The sequence below is a fragment of the Salvelinus sp. IW2-2015 genome, unplaced genomic scaffold (genome assembly GCF_002910315.2).
Source record: "Salvelinus sp. IW2-2015 unplaced genomic scaffold, ASM291031v2 Un_scaffold910, whole genome shotgun sequence".
NCBI classification, from domain to species: domain Eukaryota; kingdom Metazoa; phylum Chordata; class Actinopteri; order Salmoniformes; family Salmonidae; genus Salvelinus; species Salvelinus sp. IW2-2015.
In genome coordinates, this window is record NW_019942643.1 from 303,517 (window position 1) to 323,845 (window position 20,329).

The 20,329-nt window shown below is 46.3% G+C and overlaps 1 protein-coding gene and 3 non-coding genes across 6 annotated transcripts in view; all 4 read left to right on the forward strand.

The window, feature by feature from the left end:
• Positions 1 to 151: 151 nt before the first annotated feature.
• LOC112069116 (apoptotic chromatin condensation inducer in the nucleus) overlaps positions 152 to 20,329 on the forward strand; it is a 27,370-nt gene continuing 7,192 nt past the window's right edge. Inside the window, exons 1-7 of one of the 3 annotated variants that reach the window (XM_024136410.2) lie at positions 152 to 322; positions 1,737 to 1,802; positions 2,132 to 2,243; positions 4,259 to 4,347; positions 4,490 to 6,523; positions 6,977 to 7,053; positions 15,380 to 15,518. In XM_024136410.2, the coding sequence (XP_023992178.1) occupies positions 188 to 322; positions 1,737 to 1,802; positions 2,132 to 2,243; positions 4,259 to 4,347; positions 4,490 to 6,523; positions 6,977 to 7,053; positions 15,380 to 15,518 (2,652 nt within the window). In that variant the 5' untranslated portion in view covers positions 152 to 187. The remainder of the gene's footprint in view (positions 323 to 1,736; positions 1,803 to 2,131; positions 2,244 to 4,258; positions 4,348 to 4,489; positions 6,524 to 6,976; positions 7,054 to 15,379; positions 15,519 to 20,329) is intronic. The other 2 variants (XM_024136409.2, XM_024136408.2) reach the window with 2 other exon arrangements.
• LOC112069124 (small nucleolar RNA U6-53/MBII-28) lies at positions 1,529 to 1,645 on the forward strand. The gene has a single exon (XR_002893679.1). It is a non-coding gene; the product is annotated as a small nucleolar RNA U6-53/MBII-28 (small nucleolar RNA).
• Positions 2,634 to 2,752, forward strand: LOC112069122 (small nucleolar RNA U6-53/MBII-28). The gene has a single exon (XR_002893677.1). It is a non-coding gene; the product is annotated as a small nucleolar RNA U6-53/MBII-28 (small nucleolar RNA).
• LOC112069123 (small nucleolar RNA U6-53/MBII-28) lies at positions 6,619 to 6,737 on the forward strand. The gene has a single exon (XR_002893678.1). It is a non-coding gene; the product is annotated as a small nucleolar RNA U6-53/MBII-28 (small nucleolar RNA).

Below are 20,329 nucleotides of genomic sequence, written 5' to 3' on the forward strand. Positions count from 1 at the left end.
AAATGATGGAAGATTTGTGATTTTTAGAGATGAGTTGTAGGCTAGCACAGTATCGGCTGGTAACTAGAGTAGGAAAGTCTCTCCACCCCCTCCGGAGACTGCCGAACTGTGACGTTGGCGGGGAGTCGGAGGACGTAGCGACGCCTGTTGGAGCTCCTGTGAGTCGACAGAGCGACAGGAAAGCAAAATGGCGGATGAAGATGTTACGCTGGATGGTAAATCGCTACAATCGCTCCGTGTGGCGGATTTGAAAGCCGCTTTGGAGCATCGACACCTCCCTAAAAGCGGGGCGAAAAATGCGCTCATTAAACGACTGAAAGGGGTAAGTTTGGCGCCGGTTATTGCTTCTACCGACGAGCTGGTCAAGTTAAGCAGGAGGCGAGAGTGAATTATAGGCCGTGTTTCGGTGGTTCGGGTGCGGGAATCATAATATTAGGCACGCGTGCGGAGGATTTCAGGTCTGGCAAATTATCCATCGGTGTGTTAAAATACTTCGAACCAATTGTATAATTGTCTTTTGTGGTGCAGCACACTTCAAAGTTGAGATGTGTTGCACGGACCGATCTGAAGGCCCAATCGGAGTGTGTGCTAGCGAACTAACTAGCAGCAGTCCCTCTGTCGTCGGGCCCGCGCTCTGTGTGAGTGAGAGGAAAAGGGGGCAGGGTGATTGGGTACGCGCCTGCCCATATGCGCTGTTTATAGGAACATTAGCTCGGTAGCTAGCTTAGTAWGGCAAGCATATTTTAGATAATTAACATATAGTTGCTTGTCTTTTTCTCTTCAATTAGCAAGTTATATTATTTAACGAAGTAAAATTTTCCTTAACACTACCACCAGTGAAAAACATTAGGTTTCCAGTAAACTACTGTTAGTGCTGAATATTAATTTAGACACCATCGAAAAATACTTTTCCCAATTGCATTATAATTGCCTCATAAGTGTCTTAACTTAGAATTGCACACAATGCTCAGCAATCACAAATAATGTCATACATTATAACGACCCGTTTTTCAATCAGCCATGCAGTTTCCTATGCTTGTATTATGGGCAATATCCTGTGTAAAAATGGGCTATTCTTCCACATTTCCAATAGAATGCAAGCTGAAGGTTTGCAAATGTCAGTGGAAGGGCGATCGAAACTGTTTGGCACTAGAAACTCAATGACCCAAGTCGATTTGGATTTACCTATCCCAATGATGCCCCTCCTATGTAACAGACCAACGATCCATTTCGCTTCTACGTTCCCTATTTAGCCTATATAGAATTAAAACGGGTCTGTTCATTAGAAGAGAAGCTCCAGAGGGCAGGACAGAGAGAGTGTTTCAGAGACCCTGCTCCTGACCACTATGACGAAGTTTTGGGCATCACTTGCAGCTGGAGTTGGAATGGGAACAAGGGCTTGTTGTCCTGTTTAGGATGCTACAAAATTGGTGACTGATTTTATGTATGTGCCTCCAATAATTTGGTTGGTTTTGCTACAATGTAAATGTTAAATGTTTAGTACTGTCTGTATTGCTTTTTTCTTTCCCTCCTTTGATGATCCCGCCATGCTAATATTGATGCACCAGACTGACAGTGTGTCTCTGGGTGCAAGTGAGTTAAACTCACTTTTGCATACTGACTGGGTCAGTGTGTGCTGAGGAGAATAAACCAATASCTCTTATTAGCCTGCATTGTGAAAATACAACAGCATGGTTATGTTTGTGTTTTAACCAGTAGTTTGCTCGCTGTTTTAGGCTCTGATGTTGGAAAATGTTAAGAAGACTTCCACTTCCCACATTGGGCTCCAYCCCAACTCCCAGGTAAGAGACCAAGCAATACACTATTGTTTGMAGAGTCGGTACTAGATGTAGAGACAATATTACGGAGGTTACCTGATTTAATTGTCAGTCATCTGTGTGTTTCAGACCAGATATGTATATATATATTTTTTTACCTTCAAATGAATTAGAAAATATTTCAACCTGTATCGTTCAATGCACAAAGGTGATCATTTTACCCCCTCCTCCTGATTGTGTCTATCATTTTAGGTTGTGGTGAAGGTGAGTCCTGTATCATTAAAACACACAGGTAGCCTAGTCTTTCCCTTCCCGACTTTCTAATGTTGTGTTTATGTCCCCTGTGTGTTCAGATTGGGGAGGAGATGAGCCAGAACAGCTTCATAAAGCAGTACCTGGCTCAGCAGCAGGAGCTCCTCCGCCACAGGCTGGAGAGAGAGGCCCGGGAGGCGGCAGAGGCCGATGGTAAGACACACACAACCAGGCTCTAATATCCACACTAGCACACTACTTAACTTAGAATGCTAGTGTTGAGTGGACATTGGAACATAGCAGTCTGTTCCAATATACACACTGAAGCAAGGTTTTGGGCATGCATTGTAAGTGGTATGTGAGTTTGGACATGTAGTTCAAGTCTGCACTCTATCTGAACAATGTACAATGGCCCTATAGCTTAGTGCAGTTAACAGCTGTAGAGTGATACCAGTGAATGAATGGAGGGCAGTTAGCTTAGTGCCATTCACATCTGCATATAAACAGTGGCCTTATAGCTGAGTGCACTTGTCATCTGCATATATGGATAGTGGGTCCATCTCAGGCCTCTTGCACCATGTAATGTTCCCAAGTCCTTATTGTCTCCGATGATGATCCCGCCATGCTAATACTGATGCACCAGACAGACAGTGTGTCTCTCTGGGTGCAAGTGAGTTAAACTCACCTTCTCATACTGACTGGGTCAGTGTGGGCTGAGGAGAACTACTAGGAATAAACCACAGTATCCACTTTAATATATTTATTATTTTATCCGAAGGTGTACTAACAACTTGTCTTTATTTATTTTAACCTTTATTTAACTAGACAAGTCAGTTAAGAACAAATTATAATTTACAYTGACGGCCTACCAAGAGGCAAAAGGCCTCCTGCGGGGATGGGGGCTGGGATTAAAAATGTAGGACAAAACACACATCACGATGAGACATCACAACACTACATAAAGAGAGACATAATACCCTGACTACACCGCTCGCGTCGCATGTGCTGCAAAATAAATTTAGAAATRTATATTATTCAATTATTGCACCCACACTGCTCGCGAGCGTCTGCGTTGCCAAGGGCTAAAATAGAAGTCAGTTCTATTTGTGACGCAGATCGCGCTGCAAGTCCTGCCTCTCCCATCTCCTCATTGGTTTATAGAAGCGGATACCCACGTGCCATCTCCTCATTGGTTATAACCACGTGGGTGATTGACAGACGAACTGTGTTGTCGGTCGTCGTGGTAATACTATGAAAGTTTAGATGCCAATCACCATATAAGTTCAAAGATGAAAAAGCCTGGAAGGAGGAGAGATGACTAGAAACGATTTGGTTGACCGTTTTATGTGTGGATTAATTGTCGGAGTAGTGGACCTTGTGCATTTCAGGTAAAATTACAACGTTTATATCCCAGGACAAATTAGCTCGCAACAGCAAGCTAGCTTAATAGGACAAATTAGCTAGCAACAGCAAGCTAGCTTAATAGGACAAATTAGCTAGCAAGTGCAAGCTAGGTAGCTAAATTGRCATAAATGTTTAATGCTTTTGGACCTGTCCCCAAATTAKTGTAATTGGTTCAGAGTTTGTTTTGATATTTTAACCTGCGTGTCGTAATCGCGTTTGGTGTGGGGGGACAAAATACATTTATGCACGATGGCGCACATCTGGTTTGGATTCCGTGTAAGATAACACATCATGGCAGCAACACAACATGACAACATGGTACAAACATTGTTAGGCACAGACAACAGCACAAAGGGAAACAAGTAAAGACGACAATGTATCACATGAAGCAGCCACAAGTGTCTGTAAGAGTGTCCATGATTTTTATTTATTTTACTAGGCAAGTCAGTTAAGTCCAAATTCTTATTTACAATGACGGCCAAACTCTAACCAGGGAGATGCTGGGCCTATTGTGCACCGCCCTATGGGACTCCCAATCARGACCGGTTGTGATACAGCCCAGGATCGAACCAGGGTCTGTAGCACTGAGATGCAGTGCCTTAAACCGCTGCGCCACTCGGGAGCCCCCCGATTGAGTCTTTGAATGTAGAGATGGAGATAAAGCTATTCAGTTTAAATGATTTGTATATACCAGGTTATTTTTGATATGTTGAGTGAGCAGTCTTTCTTGTTCTCTCCATTCTCAATTGAGTTGTAGTGCAGAGTCTGCAGACATCCCAGTTCCAAACTCTGACTCCTAACGTCTAACCTCTGTTTCCTCTCAGCAGGGGAAACAGGCCCGGAGGAGGAGGAGGAGGAGGACGACGACGACACAGAGCAGGACAACGACAGTGCTTCCTACCACCCTGACAAGGTCAGTAACACATACACAGCAGCAGAAGATGCTCAAAAGCCAATCACATTCGAACGGTCCAAGATATATTTATTCTCATATAATTTCTTGTTCATATCAGGCTAGCTAACAGTCTCAATTTCTCTCTCTCTCTTTACTTCAGCATCGCCCCATACCCTCCCAGCCCCCACTGACCCGGGCCGAGGAAGAGGAAGGAGTTGGAGGAGGGCCAATGATGATGGGGCAAGGAATGATGTCTCGCAGACCACACTTTGTCCCAGGCTCCGTGCCCCAGGAATCCCCTGACGCCCCTGGATCCTGGATGCAGCAGCGTCTCTCACTCCACACTGGCCTCCGCCACGAGGAGCCCACCACCCCCTCACCGCCCCGCGCTGTGGCCTCCCTGTCTGTGCGTGTCCTGGGGGACCCAGAGCGCCAGGGCCTGCCACCCTCCATGCCCCCCCGCGTCCAGGCCCAGGAGAATGAAGGCACCGCCCCGGCGGATGACGACCGACCCGCCCACTATGTGCTCCACCTCAGCCGCTCCGCTCGGGCAGCAGCTAGCGCCGGGGGTAACCGCGTCCAGGAAGACAGCGARGATGATGACAGCAGTGAGGAGGACGAAGATGAGTGGGGACCTGCGGCGGGGGCAAGGAGAGGGGTCGGTGGCGGAGGAAGAGGAGGACGTTCCCCTCCTCGGCCCCAGCAGCCTTCCCCCAGCGTCCCAGTGGGCCGAGAGAGGTCCAGACGCAAGCTCCAGCCTCCGCAACACATCCCACCTCAGCAGGTAGTACACCAGCCCCCCATGCAGCTCCGCCAGCCCACCCCGCCCCCCTCTCCACCCCCAGAGCTCTCCTTTCCCCTCCCCGACACCCCCAAGCAGAGCCCGCCCGACATGGATGAGGAGCCAGAAGGAGCAGGGGCTGGGGTAGCCGTCCACTCCCCTCCAGGTGGCCTCCAGAGGCAGGACTCCGACTCCAGCTCCCGCTCCAGCAGCCCAGAGCCCCTGGCCCAGCGGCGGCCTGGACCCCTCTCCCTGCTCGCCCGCAAGATGGCTTCCGAGGGAGCGTTCGGGAAGAGAGGTGAGGGTGCCTCAGACGGCCAGACAGGTGGTGGGGAGTCGTCCAGACCAGGAGATGGCAGTAGCAGCGTCCCAGAAGCAGGACCGGGGGTTGGGGTAGTCCTGTTCCGTGGGGCTGCTATCACCCACATCGGCGGCAGCAATGCAGCGCACTCCGGAACTGTCCCTGTACCTYAGGTCCCTGCACCAGTGCCTATGTTTGGATCTGGAGCCCAGTTCCATCCTCTCTCTCTGGTGTCTGGAGCAGCTGTCCCCAGCATCACCCTCACCGCGGAGCCCCAGGGTCCATCTGGAGAGACGGCACAGAAGAGGACGGAGAAAGAAAAGAAGCAGGTGGAGGAGAGGGAGATGAAGCAAGTGGAGAAACAGGAAGAGAGTGAGAGTTGCCTGCCGCCATGGAAGCACGGACGTGACGTGACGTCTGTGTCCTCGCAGTTTGGGTCTGGGGGGTCAGAGGTGCCTGCGGTGCACCAGGGGGACAGCCCGAAGAAGTCACCCTTCGGCAGGGACGAACCCCTCTCCTCCCCTCCCGGCTCAACCGCCTGCCTGCCTGCTCTCGCCCCCAAGAAGCCCCGCATGTTCTCCGACACCTCATCCGGCTCCATGGCATCCCCTCCCAAACTTGAACAGCAGGGGTCTGTGGTGGTGACCACCCCAGGGGAACCCCCCCTCAAACAGGAAGTCCTCGTCTCAGGGGCCCAGCAGTACACAGACAACACCATAGAGGTCACCTCACCGAACAAGGCGTCCGCGGAAAAGCTTGGATGGAAAACTGGGGGAGACATTGTAAAGACGGAGAAGGAGAGTGACAGCCAGGCAGAAAAGGCGACACCGAAAGCCGCCGGCGAGACTAGGAGAAGAGGACCTGAAGAGGCTGTTGAGGTTGAGCCCATGGGGCCTGTTCTGCCCCCCTCTTACCCAGGTAAGGGAGAAGAAGAGAAGAAGCGGAAGGAAGACGTGAGAAAAAAGGAAGAAGAGCGGTGCAGGCAGAGGAAGAGGGCGAGCGACAGGAGGTCATCCCCCTCCAGCGGCGGCGACTCTTCATCCTCCGACTCGGATTCTGGATCCTCTTCATCACGTTCCTCTGGCTCCACCTCCTCCCGGGACAAAAAAAAGGTTAGTGACTGGCTAATCCGGATGTCAATCAAATCTTTCTCTCTGCAATGACAAGCTGCCATCACCCTTCAGTACAGAGCAGTGTAGACGTTAGTCTCCGATGACGATCCCGCCATGCTAATACTGATGCACCAGACTGACAGTGTGTCTCTCTGGGTGCAAGTGAGTTAAACTCACCTTCTCATACTGACTGGGTCAGTGTGGGCTGAGGAGAATTAGTGAAAGATGCTTCACCACCTGTGACATGCTTCTTTATATTATGGAACATAATCATTTAACATACCAACCCCTCTTCCCTCATACAATCCCAGCAATCTTTCTCGACATGCTTTAATTTGATCATATAAAAAGGGGATTCTTTACTGCTACAGAAGTGGCTTCTTGCTTTTGTCTCTTAACACGGCGCATTAATATTTTGCCATATATTGTTTGCTCATTCTATTTGTTTCTCAGAAATCTGTCCCGGGAAAAGGAAGAGGGGATGAAAGGAGAAGACTGGGAAAAGGAGGAGAGAAGAAACAACCTTCCAGGTCAGCCATAATACCATTTGAGTTGCTCTCACAACGCACACACTCCTTGCTGTTCTTTACACACACACACCAGCGTTTCTGTTAGCTGTTGAAAAAATAAAATTGCCGCCTGTTGATGTAAATACGTTTGACCGGTCATGGTTAATTTGCGGCAATTTAATTCCACTAAATGATGCGTGTGTATATTGGTTATGTATCTGGGGCGGCAGGTAGCCTAGTGGTTAGAGCGTTGGACTAGTAACCGGAAGGTTGCAAGATCGAATCCCTGAGCTGACAAGGTAAAAATCTGTCGTTCTGCCCCTGAACAAGGCAGTTAAAACCACTGTTCCTAGGCCGTCATTGAAAATAAAAATTTGCCCTAAACGGACTTGCCTAGTTAAATGTAAAAAAAAAAGTCTTATTTATCACACGCACAGCATACAGATGCAGAGCCCTTTAGAAAAATATCTGCCAGCACTTGTATAAGCACAAACATTACGCCACAATTCCAAATGCAATCACGTGTTCAAACGTTTTTTTGGCCACGATTAAAGAGGTAATATTCTTTATTTCTCAACTGGTAATTGAAGCTAACTTCCCGTTAGCCATTTAAATGCATAGGCAAGGAAGGCAGGCTTCATCAGTGTGTCACACACCACTTTGTAATGAGCTGGAGGCAGTATGCATTTTGAKAGCATTTAGCTGCTTGTTTGAAACCTGAACATTTTACTACATATGAGGCATGTTTTACCTTGCTTCAAAGTAGCTGAGGCAAAATCCGACGCTATCCGTGGAGGCAATTATTTCATAAAGACTTCCAAATGCCATTGAAACCAGTAGCCTATTTGTCCGTTAAAGCCTCCTGCCTTGTGAACTTTGCTGCGCTAATAATGTTAAGAAATAAGTTTATCAATTTTTTTTAAGCTAAACGTTCTGATCTGTTGCATCAGACTCATTGCCTTAAAAAAAAAGAAMAATAAAATGTCTCCTAGGCCTACCAGTTGTATGAATTTGGGAGCACCGTGGGCGGACGCCCTAATCAGGTTACGCTCCCAATGCATATGGGTCTGAGAAATGTACCGGTAAATGAAAATGCTGCCGGTCAAATGTCCAGCGCCACATTTTCATAACAGAAACGCTGACACACACACTTCACAAAACAAACCCTTGGTGAGCTGCTAATATTTGCACACATACATTTTCTGATGCATTAGCGATTTGTACAGTGCCGTGAAAAGGTATTTACCCMCTTTCAGATTTGTGTGACTTATTTGTGTGTCTTGCTGCATGATCTAGCTGCTCTTCAGCTCACAGACAGATGTCCTGACATTCTCCTGTAGAATTCTGATACAGAGCAGAATTCATGGTTCCTTCTATTAATGCAAGTCATCCAGGTCCTGAGGCAGCAAAGCATCCCCCACACCATCACACCACCACCATGCTTGACTGTTGGTATAAGGTTCTTACTGTGGAATGCAGTGTTTGGTTTTCGCCAGACATAATGGGACCCATCTCGTCCAAAAAGTTTATGCAAGTTTGCCAAAAAGCACCTGGAAGAACCTGGATGACTCCTGGAAGAATGTTCTATGGGCAGATGAGTCAAAAGTATACATTTTTGGATGATGTCCCATTATTGCTTTTTCAAGAAATTACTTCTGAAGGAATTTGCCTGGAGGTTTTTATTCTAGGCGTAAAGCTATTTCAACATGTCCAGGCAATAACAGGCTACACTGACAACTTGAGTTTGGCAGTGTTAGCGTCATTGGAATTGAGGAAGTGTGATCCTAATCATWATTTTCTCAATCTGCAGTAGACGTCCTACATGCCCCCCAGCTTGCAGATGTGCGCTAAACCGTGTACTTGCACTTGAGATGCATTTTAAGGCTATGCATGAGAAAGTGAACTTGTCATTTCTGAAAATGTAGTTTAGTTGGAGGCCTGCTTTGCGATCTATGAACAAACAGCAAGGGTTGCATTAGTAGACACTTTTTTACTGACACATTTGGCAATGTTCAATTCATTGACAACGTATAAACAAAGGCATTCACTAAAAGTTGACACATGTAGGCTCTTTATGGGCTATGAGCAGCACTTCGTTTTAAGCATCAATTGATCGATTCAGTTAGGKCTATTTTCATTCTCAAACCGCCAGGCACACCTGTCAAATTCAGCCATTTCTCTCAAAACACAGCGATGTCGATCCGCACTAGATTAGTAATATAAGAGGACCGTGGACTTGTTTTTWGATTTTTTTGCGGCTTGAATTATTACTGTAAAATGACGGACTTAATGATGGATATGTTGATTTGTGCTCTTGCACATAATTCCATAACCCGATCTCCCCCAGTAAAACTAATCCCGTGTGAATAAGACTTTACACACAGGTGTTCAGAGCACGCTAGATACAGTACATTAGGAAAGTATTCAGACCTAGACTTTTTCCACATTTTAAGTTACAGCCTTATTCTAAAATTTATTAAATCGCTTTTCCCCCCCACAATCTACAAACAATACCCCATAATGACAAAGCAAAAACAGGTTTATAGAATATGTTGCACATTGATTACAAATAAACTGAAAGGACATTTACATAAGTATTCATATTTACTCAGTACTTTTGTTGAAGCACCTTTGGCAGTGATTACAGCCTTGAGTCTTCTTGGGTATGACACTACAAGCTTGGTACACCTATATTTGGAGTTTCTCCCATTCTTCTCTGCAGATCCTTTCAAGCTCTGTCAGGTTGGATGGGGAGCGTCACTGCACAGCTATTTTCAGGTCGCTCCAAAGATGTTCAGGTCTGGACTCTGGCTAGGCCACTCAAGGACATTCAGAGACTTGTCRGGAAGCCACTCCTGCGTTGTCTTGGTTGTGTGCTTAGGGTCGTTGTCCTGTTGGAAGGTGAACCCAGTCTGAGGTCCTGAGCTTTGCTCCATTCATCTTTCCCTCGATCCTGACTAGTCTCCCAGTCCCTGCCGCTGAAAAACATCCCCACAGCATGATGCTGCCACCACCATGTTTCACCTTAGGGATGGTGCCAGGTTTCCTCCAGATGTGATGCTTGGCATTCAGGCCAAAGAGTTCAATCTTGGTTTTATCAGACCAGAGAATCTTGTTTCTCGTGATCTGAGAGTCCTTTAGGTGCCTTTTGGCAAACTCCAAGTGGGCTTTCATGTGCCTTCTACTGAGGAGTGGCTTCCGTCCAGCCACTCTACCATAAAGGCCTGATTGGTGGAGAGCTGCAGAGATGGCTGTCCTTCTGGAAGGTTATCCCATCTCCACAGAGTGACCATCGGGTTCTTGGTCACCTCCATTACCAAGGCCTTTCTCCCCCCGATTGCTCAGTTTGCCCGGGCGGCGAGCTCTTGGAAGAGTCTTAGTGGTTCCAAACTTCTTCCATTTAAGAATGATGGAGGCCACTGTGTTCTTGGGGACCTTCAATGCCACAAATGTTTTGATACCCTTCCTCAGATCAGTGCCTCATCACAATCCTGTCTCAAAGTTCTACAGACAACTCCTTCAACCTCATGGCTTGGTTTTTGCTCTGACGTGCACTGCCAACTGTGAGACATTATCTAGACAGGTTTGTGCCTTTCCAAATCGTGCCCAATCAATTTATTTTACCACAGGTGGACTCCAATCAAGTTTTAGAAACATCAAGGATGATCAATGGAAACAGGATGCACCTGAGCTCAATTTTGAGTCTCATAGCAAAGGGTCTGAATACTTATTTAACTAAGGTATGTTTTCTTATAAATTAGCAAAAGTTCCTAAAAACCTGTTTTCACTTTATGTTGGGGTATTGTGTGAAGATTGAGTTAAAAAAATAGAATAAGACTAACTTAACAAAATGTGGAAAAAGTCAAGGTCTGAATAGTTTCCGTATGGACTGTAGCTAATTAACACAGGTGATTCCGTCTGTCTTCCGTTAACAAGAGCCGTAACATGGAGATATGGGCGTTTGGGAACCCTAACCCTATAAAGGTGCAAAAGCCAGTGCAAAATACACCTACATGTACGCCCGGGCCGACATTAATAGAACCCCCCCTCTATCATCCCTGCCTCAGTTGTCTGTAATGTTTCTTTGGAATTTAACATGTTTAACACTTGCTTCTGGGCCCGGTTTCCTTAAAGCTTCCTAAGGCTAAGTCATCGTGAGAACCTTCATAGGAGCATTGTTACATTTCCAAACGGTTTCCCAAAACCAATGTTATTAATGTCGCACTTGAACCTGCTCGTAATCTAACGCCTAACTCAGACCACTCGTTGAACAGCTAAGTGCGACGTTAGATGTATTTTTGCCCTCCCCGCGTCACTTTATACACATCTCTGCTAAACTTAGAGACATATAAACCATGTGATTCTATCTGACCGCTGATAACTTCAGATCAAAGTTGACTACAAATACAAAGTTGCCAATGTCTTTGCAATTTATACAAACAAGCGACATATGAAAATTGAGATGACCTGCATTAAAATAAACAGTACGGGCCCGGGGTAATCATAATGAAATACATTTAATGTTCAATTGAGTTCTATTTTGATTCTAATTTGTCTCTCTTTCATGTGTAGCCCAACATGTGTGCAATGATGTGCCAAATCAGTGATTTAGTGCATTTTGATTGGGTAAGCAATTAGAATAAGCCACCTCAATATTTGCAGCCATAGGTYGTGATCCGTCGTCAGTATTGTAAAATAATGGTTTGGTCAGATTTTAATGGAGAAAACTGATCCGATTTCAGTTCTCCCTTTCGATACTATAAGTATGGACACATGCTCCAACTTAGACTGTTCTCTCTGCGTGTTGTTTTGAGAAACGCATGTTACATCTTCGGCCGTTGTAGGAAAGATGCATCGTTTAAGCGCTCCTAAGCTCCATCACTATCGGGAAACCGGGCCCTGATCATTGATCTGTGGATGGATGATTGGACTCCAGGAGTGGATGGACGTCTCAAGGTAGCGATTGTGAGTTTAGATTATAATAAAAGCAGGAAGCACCATTAGAACATGTGTGAATGCAGATATATTTGATGTGTCTTGCCTTTGCCAGAAGATACCGACCCTACCCGTACGCTTGTTTACACTGGGGTCGGAACGCAATCATGATTACATTAAGACACTTTGGAGCCGGCGTAGGAAAACGTACCTCAATGCGGACTACTAGTTTTCCCGGAAAACTGCACTTTTTCACGTTGGGCCCTCAAGTGGGGCAGCGGTCTAAGGCACTGCATCTCAGTGCTKGAGGGGTCACTACAGACACCCTGGTTCGAATCTAGGCTGTATCACAACGGCTGTGATTGGGAGTCCCATAGGGCTGCGCACAATTGGCCCAGCATTGTCCGGGTTTGGCCGGTAAAGGCCGTGATTGTAAATAAGAATTTATTCTTAACCGACTTGCCTAGTTAAATAAACTCTTGCCTCATTATCATTAAGTTTTAAAGTCCATCTATGTCTTGGAGTATGTTTCATGGGTTTTGATGAATGACATGACACATGGATTTATTGGAAAGAAAATGTTAAGTGTTTATTCCATATAGAGATGACGCAATAAGTTGTCCAGAACACCACAATGTTTTAGTTTGATCCATTGTAGCTACTCTACTACTGCCAAATGTCAAGTTGGTTGTTACAATATAGCGTCCCTTCACTTACCGACAGCATTGTGAACAGTCAAAATGCTTACTCGCGCGACTACTAGTTATAGAAAAGGTAGTGGTAGTCGTACTTCTTGTTCATCGTTTGATGAGGCACCCTACAGCCGAAGAGACGGTTAGTGCAATCCGAGATTCTTGGGACGTCCCTTCCCTAAATGTAAACAAATAGTATCTATTATATTGATAAAATAGCAGGGTGACCGCTCTAACAATAGAAATACATGTCCTCAATTATTGAAGGCCTGGGAGATCGGGTGGGACTGTTCTAGCCAGTGAGGGCAGATACGCGTGTGAACAACAAGCACACAGCTGTCGTTTTTCTCAAAGTAGCCGGAATGCCATCCACTTACCAGTACATTTGTAACAGGCTAAAACATAACGAAACTTCTATACGATAAAAGGAAGCCTCACTTAAAATCGACACTGTTAGATCTAAGTACAACGTTGAGGGGAGTAAATCCTCCAGCTTCGTATTTTCCTTAACCCCTACAACAATAACTCGAACCATTTGAAATGTAAACTTCAGTGGGGTGACGTCAGAGCTGGAGGTCCCAAGGATCCCGGCTAGTTTCCCCTCTCGGCTCGCTATCCAATATGGCCGTCGTGTGTGTATTACTACTCTGATACCGTCGCAGTGCACAAACCCGGCAGCCGCATAAGGATTTCTCGTCCTCAATTTCAATCCGTGCCTGACTGGAGCAATCGATTGCGATAGAGCGTTAGGTGTCGGCGGTTCCAGCCAGACAATATGCTGTCGGAAGGGACCGAAAACGGGTAAGATGGAGAGCGAAAGGATAGGCATTACGTTGCTAGATTGGCTTCATCGGTAGTAGCTAAGGCGCTGCCAGTGCTGATTGTGTCATGTCTCAACCGCTCGTTCACCCTGCCCGCCTGGTGCCCTAATTAAATTATCGCGAAACTGTCGCCACATACGTTTTAACTGTCAGCGGTGGGCGTTTTAATTACTAGACTGACACGAAGTGTTACATTACATTCATGCGTCGTGCACGTGAGTGTCGCTCTCCGCGTCCACGTGGGGTGTGGATTTGTCGGACTCGGGTTGGGGGAAGGGGATGGGAGATACCGGGTAACTCTACAGTCACTCAAGTTTACTAGTACCAGAGAATCCATATACGCAGGTAAGTAAGTAATAAAACTGGTCGTGGCTGGATCAAACGCGTCATACTGAGAATCATGCAGAAGCTTTTAAGCTTATGAATTAAACAACGAATTACTTCCTCCTTGCTCTTGACTCGTCGTAACATGTGTCAGGTTATGCTGTGTGTGTGTGTGTGTGTGTGTGTGTGTGTGTGTGTGTGTACTAAAGCTCACCTACACTCTGTGAATCCAATGGATGTTTAGGGGACATTTTCTATCTGAATGTACACTACCTGTCTCGGTGCATGCACTTCAGTGTATAGATGTACTGCATGTCTCACTCTGTGTGAAGCCAGTGCAGACTGGCTGTCTTACCATATGAATCCAGTGTAGGTAACGACTGTCTCACTTGAGAGGTGGGTATGACTGATTCATTGTCCACCACCTCTGTCAGTCTTTTATGCTTCTTTTGTCAGGTTAGTTATTGCTGTGTAGAGGAGATGGTGTCAGACAGAGCCATGTATAAATATATGACTCTGGTGTCAGATTAAGTCGTGACGATGATAAAGAATACTGCTCATGATGTTAATGAGCAGGTGTCACCATGGGAGATCATTAATAGACACGACATCTGTTGGCAATTGTGGGTGTGTGTGCCCTTAAGGTGTGTCATAATTGTCCAACTGGCTAGGCTGTCTCTTGAGGGTACTACATGGACTACCAATGGTCAGTGTGGAGTAAGGGTTTAATTATATAAAGGAGGGGAAATGGGGGGCCTCTTTAGCAAAGAGGCAGTTTGGTCCCAACAAGCACATACTCTTAATGATCACATCGGGGACRGGGTGCTCCTCCACTTCTGCCCCACTGGGGTGGTGTTCTAGTTGACATCTGTCCCCTGGCCCCTCGTAGGCCTCAGATTGCAGGTGTGTGTTCGGAGAGCATAAGAGACGCGCGCAGAACAACGACTTCGCTTTTTTTTTGTGTGGAGGATGTGGAAGGCTTGAGGGGTCCGAATCGGTTATCAGTCAGTGACATTAGGATGACCCTGCAAGTGATCTCAATGTGTGTACGCGTGTGATCTTTGGTTAGACAGCCGTGCATGTCTTGGTTGYTCAATCAGTGTGTGTGACTGACCGTATGGGGAGTTTGTTTTGAGGAGTATTTGTGACCTCGTAGCTGGGTCGCTGGGTGTCAGTTGGCTGTATTCTGGTGTGAGTAAGTTATTTATAGTTGCACTGTCCCAGATAACTGGCCTCAACCAACCTTCCCTTCTCTCTCTGTTTCCTGTCTTCTTTCTTCTCTCGATCTGTCCTCTGTGTGTCTGACTCTCTTTACAAGAGGTAGACTCATCCATCTTATCTTCTCTGCTTTTTGATGAGGAACACAGTTCTGTTCCTTCCTACTAGATTTACTTTTTAGCTTTCATGGCTAATGGTTGTAGGTAGGATGAGACCGTTTCTTTGCCGTTGTTTGTTATCTATGTGTAGATAATTTACGATGCCGTTCTTTATTCAGGTCTTTGTATGATAATACATCTCTCTACTATCCTCATTCTCGCTCTCTCACTCCTCCTCGCGCTTTCTCTCTCCCCCCAGGGAGAAGAAACAGTCTTCCCTGTCGGAGCCGTCCGGCCCTGGCCCTATGGAGGTGGAGAGGCCAGACCCAGAGGGCTCCAGGGCCCCCCAGCCCACCCCCGAAGGGGACCCAGAGAACAGTGAGGGCCGCATGGAGGAGGTAAGGTCGCTGAGAGGGAGAGGTGGGGGTCTGGGAGCATGGGGATAACTGGGGGGGAGAGGAATGTTTCAGGAACTAACCCCCCCCGTCCAATGGCTTAGTCTGGTACAGTGTGTGTCCCAAATGCGACCCTATTCCCTACATAGTGCACGACCCTGTTTTGACCAGAGCCCATAGGGTGCACTATAGGGAATAGGATGCCATTGGGGACACAGCCCTGGTTTGAGACAGTTAAAACGTCCGTTGATGGATAGTTGCGGATGTTTCAGGTTAACAGTGAACCAACCTACTAACCCCCTTGTTACTATGGCTTCGTTTGATACAGTTCAAATACCCATAGGTAGAATCTTCTCTCCGCAAATGGGACTTAACAAACTAACCTAACCTCTCTGAGCTAAATGTCGATTAGATACTCACACATAGACATGCCACACACACGTTATTCTATATCATTCTATATCTGGAGGCTTTCATAGAGCAGTTACCTTAGAGACTTGACTGCAGGTGGTTCATCTCTAATGGGGTGTGAAATTAGACGTGACCTCCACACGGACTACATGCATGCTCCACATCGATGTTGTTGGGTCGTGTGTGAGAGGGTGTGTGTGTGAGAGAGAGGGCGAGTCAGGGTAATCTACAGTCACATTGCTCATTATTATCTCAAGATAAACTAATACTCACACACACGCACAGAAATATGCATTTAACATTTTCCAAATCCTCTAATGACCATACAGTCTCCTAATAGGCTGACCACACAGCTCGCGTCGTGTGCGCAAGCGTACCAAAATAAATTTAGAAATCCATGTTATTCAATTATTGCACCCACACTGCTCGCGCGCGCCAACGAGCATCTGCGTTGCCATGGGCTAAAATAGAAATCGGTTCTACTTCTGACGCAGATCGCGCTGCACGTCCTGCCTCTCCCATCTGCTCATTGGTTTGTAGAAGCAGGTACCCACGTGCCATCTCATTGGTTATACCCACGTGGGTGACTGATAGACGAACGAGTTCAGTGGCGGTAATGCAAGAGAAGAAAAGGCCTGGAAGGAAGAGAGATGACTAGAAATGATTTGGTAGACCGTTTTATGTGTGGATTAATTGTCGGAGTAGAGGACCTTGTGCATTTCAGGTAAAATAACAACTCAATGTTTATATCCGAGGACAAATTACCGAGCAACAGCAAGCTATCTAAATAGGACAAATTATCTAGCAAGTGCAAGCTAACTAGCTAAATTGCCATACATGTTTAATGCTTTTCGACCGGTCCCCAAATTAATATAATTGGTTCAGAGTTTGTTTTGATATTTTAACTTGCGTGTCGTGATCGCGTTTGGTGTAGGGGGACAAAATAAACGTATGCACGATGGCYCACGCACGCAGCCGGTTTGGCRATTTTGAAATGAGCGTAAACCTTCCTTCCCTTCTTGTTAGTCAGATCCAGTAGGGTAAACCAACAGTGTTCAGTGGCTGAACGGACCCCTCATTTTGATTGACCATAGTCCATTGAGAGAAATTCTGAGCATTCTGCGCTTTTACATATTTCTGATTATAAACTAATGTAATTAGTATTCAGCAAAGCAATTTCTTTTGAAATGGCTCACTCTCAGTGTGTGTGTGTGTGGGGGGGGGGTGACCTCAGGGTTTGCATGAGTAATAGCCCCTGACAGTGTGCAGGGAGAGATGCATCAAATCTCTCTTTTCTGCTTTCCCTCCTTTTCTCTCTACTTCTGTCCTGACTCTCTCTCTCTCTCTCTCTCTCTCTCTCTCTAGCTTAATCACTAGACAACTCCGACTGTTACTTGGGGGTAGGCTAGGCTATCACTGACAACTCCTACTTGTTACTGTGGGGGTAGTAGGCTATAATCACTCGACAACTCCTATGGGGGTGTTTTTGTGCTTCCTTTATACACTGTGGTATTAACGAAATATCCGGTGTGTTGCTGTGCCACCGGAGTACAAACCGAACACATAGAAATATGACGTGAGGTCTAATTTAATGCTTGTTGTGTCTCGGACAGTGTATCGATTCACAGAGCAGTGTGGGTTGCTGGAGACTTGGTCTGTCAGACCAGAACTACTCTAACAGTCTGGTATTACTGTTCCATACAGTTGAGGGTTCAAATAAAGAAAGTGATCTGCAGACACTGTATCATACACTTAGATAACATCAGCTTGGGAATTGCAATAGGATTTGTTTTTCAATCTAAATTAAAGTGCAGTTAATCGTAGTTAAAAAGTTGTACTGAAGTACCACATAGTGAAATTAAGTCAATCCTCCGGCCGTAAGTAAAAGACTGCAAAAAGACCTGAGAAGAAACTTAATCGCGTTCTTAAAATGGTCAAAAGCATAAAAACATACAAAAAATATACATGTCAATAGGAAGAAAAATGACAAAGTTCATTTCTGTACCATTGACACCTGAGTCCTCACTGCTTGCTATGGCATCAACCGCACGCAGCGCTGTACTGATCTACAACAAGTCCAATCAATGAGGCAGAGGATGTGAGGCGGACTTATTTGATTGATTTAGGCAGCACAGAAAGGGATCGTTAACCTTGGGACTTTTTTACTTAGTGCTTGCTCTTATAGTATTTTGCTTTTGCTTGTATCAAGGGGTTCACATATCGATGGGTGTCTTTAAATATGATAGAAGGGGCCAAAACTTTGAAGTCCCCAATATAATAACAAATCGGATACCTAGGCATGGACGAACTTGCAGCCCTGTAAACTTGAAAAGTTCAAACTGGAAATACCCCTCTGTTGTATACTCAGTCAATGAATACGATTAAATTTAAATCCATAGCTACTCGGGGGTCAAACTAGTGGGAGGAAGCCTTAGGGAGATATTCTTTATAGGATGTATAAATGTATTAAATAAAAAAATCTGTTAATTCATTTGTAGCTATAAGCACACTTACGATGATCTTACTGGTGCACTGCAATCAGTTTTACTAAAAGATTCTCCTTAGTGTTCTTTAGCAACGTGAAAAGTTCAAATCATTATCCAGAAGTTGTAATAGTTCTATGTATAGGAATTGACCCAATCAATGTCATTGCTCCTGCTGCAGGCCAACCTAATAGAGCATTCGACAAGGAAAGCCATATGAATATGGGCCGAACACAAAATTTCCATATTTTCTTGCACTCAAGGTTGTATTTTACTGAAAAAATAATGTTCGAATCCAGAAATAATGGTCTTTAAAAAAATCCACTTTCAATATCCACTTTGAGTGCTACATTAAAACACAGCTGGGGAATGCACCAGGAAATGTCTATTTGGTGTCCTTCAGTTATGCAGCCGTGGTGATATCGGGTGGCCTCACAGTGTGTAGTGCGCCCTTTCATCAAGTCATAGCGAAAGCACTGCCTGTCTACATCCTCTCGAAGAGGCATCTGAAGTCATCCGCCAGGACTCATGAAACGAGATTAAACAGCAGATAATCATACTGTCTGTGATAGTCCTTGTATTCCTCACGTTCTTGCCCGTGGGGATTGCAGTTGGCAACATGCTCCTCCTCTCTCGGTTCGCGTCGTTGTTGCTGTTCAGTGGCGATAGCTGTCGCTTTAATTTTTTTTTTCTTTTCCACCCAAAGAATGCGGCGACACAGCAGAACAGACGTCCCCCCTCCCTCTCTCTTCAGCAGCAGTCCACAGTGATCCCTCCCAGGTTAGTTCTGTTGCTGTGCAAACAGAAACCTACTGTTGATTTATTGTCCCTCGGGCTTTGCTGCTCAGTGAACACGCTGAGTGATGGTGCTTGTTCAAACCTGGTTCTTTGCTGGCTCACCCTGGCTTTGTTGGTTCAGGCTCAGCCCTGTGCTGTCTCAGGCTGGGCTGAGGAGCTCTTGTCTGGGGACATTGGGAGGCTCGCTCTGATTCTGGCTGTAATCCAGTGCTTCAGGCTTATAGGGAGGCCTGGTGAGGCTCTGGTTCTGTGCTGTGAGAGGGGAGGCCTCGGTTGTGCCAACTCTGTTCTGTGCGTTGAGGCTTAGAGGGAGGCCTTGTGGCCGCTCTGTTCTGTGCTGGGATGCTTAAGGATAGCCTCATGGTGCCCAAGGCTCTGGTTCGTGCTGGGAGCTTAGGAGGCCTTGGTGCCAGCTCTGGTTTCTGTGCCGGAGGCTCTGTTCATGTGGCGGAGCTTAGGGAGGACCTTGGTGGGCCAGGCTCTGGTTCTGGTGCATGGCCTTAGAGGGGGAGGACCTCGCGTGGCCAGGCATCGTTCTGTGCTGGAGTGCTTGAGAGGGAGCTTGGGTCTCTGGGTTAACTTCATGATACCAGGTGGTGCTTAGTAGTAGCGGTCACTCTGGGGCCTAGCTCAGCCAGACGAGGTTGGGCTATAGCGGAGGCAGGGGAGAGGTAGAGTAGTGGAGGTAAGAGGAGGCGCGAGTCGGTAAGGTGTGCAGTAGTCGCAGTGTACCATAAGGGCAATGGAACGAGATGGGCACCTTTCTAACAAAGCCATTCAACTGGGTTTAAAACGCACACAAGAAAGTCATGAGATGACAGTCAGGAGAGAAGAAAACATGAGGGAAAGGATGGAGGAGGGGGCAGAACAAAGAGGGGAGGAAAGAGACGAGACGTGAGAGAGCAGAGAGACGAGAGAGAGAGAGAGCAGGAGAGAGAGAAGAGAGAGACAGGAGAAGAGAGAGAGTACAGGAGAAGGAGAGAGAGAGAGGAAAAGGAGAAGGAGAGACAAGAGAAGGAGAGAGAGAGAGAGAGAGAAGAAGAGAGTGAGTCAGGAGAGAAGAAAAAGGAAAGAGAAAAGAGAGAAAGAGAGTGAGGATCAGAGAGAGAAGAGAGAGAAAGT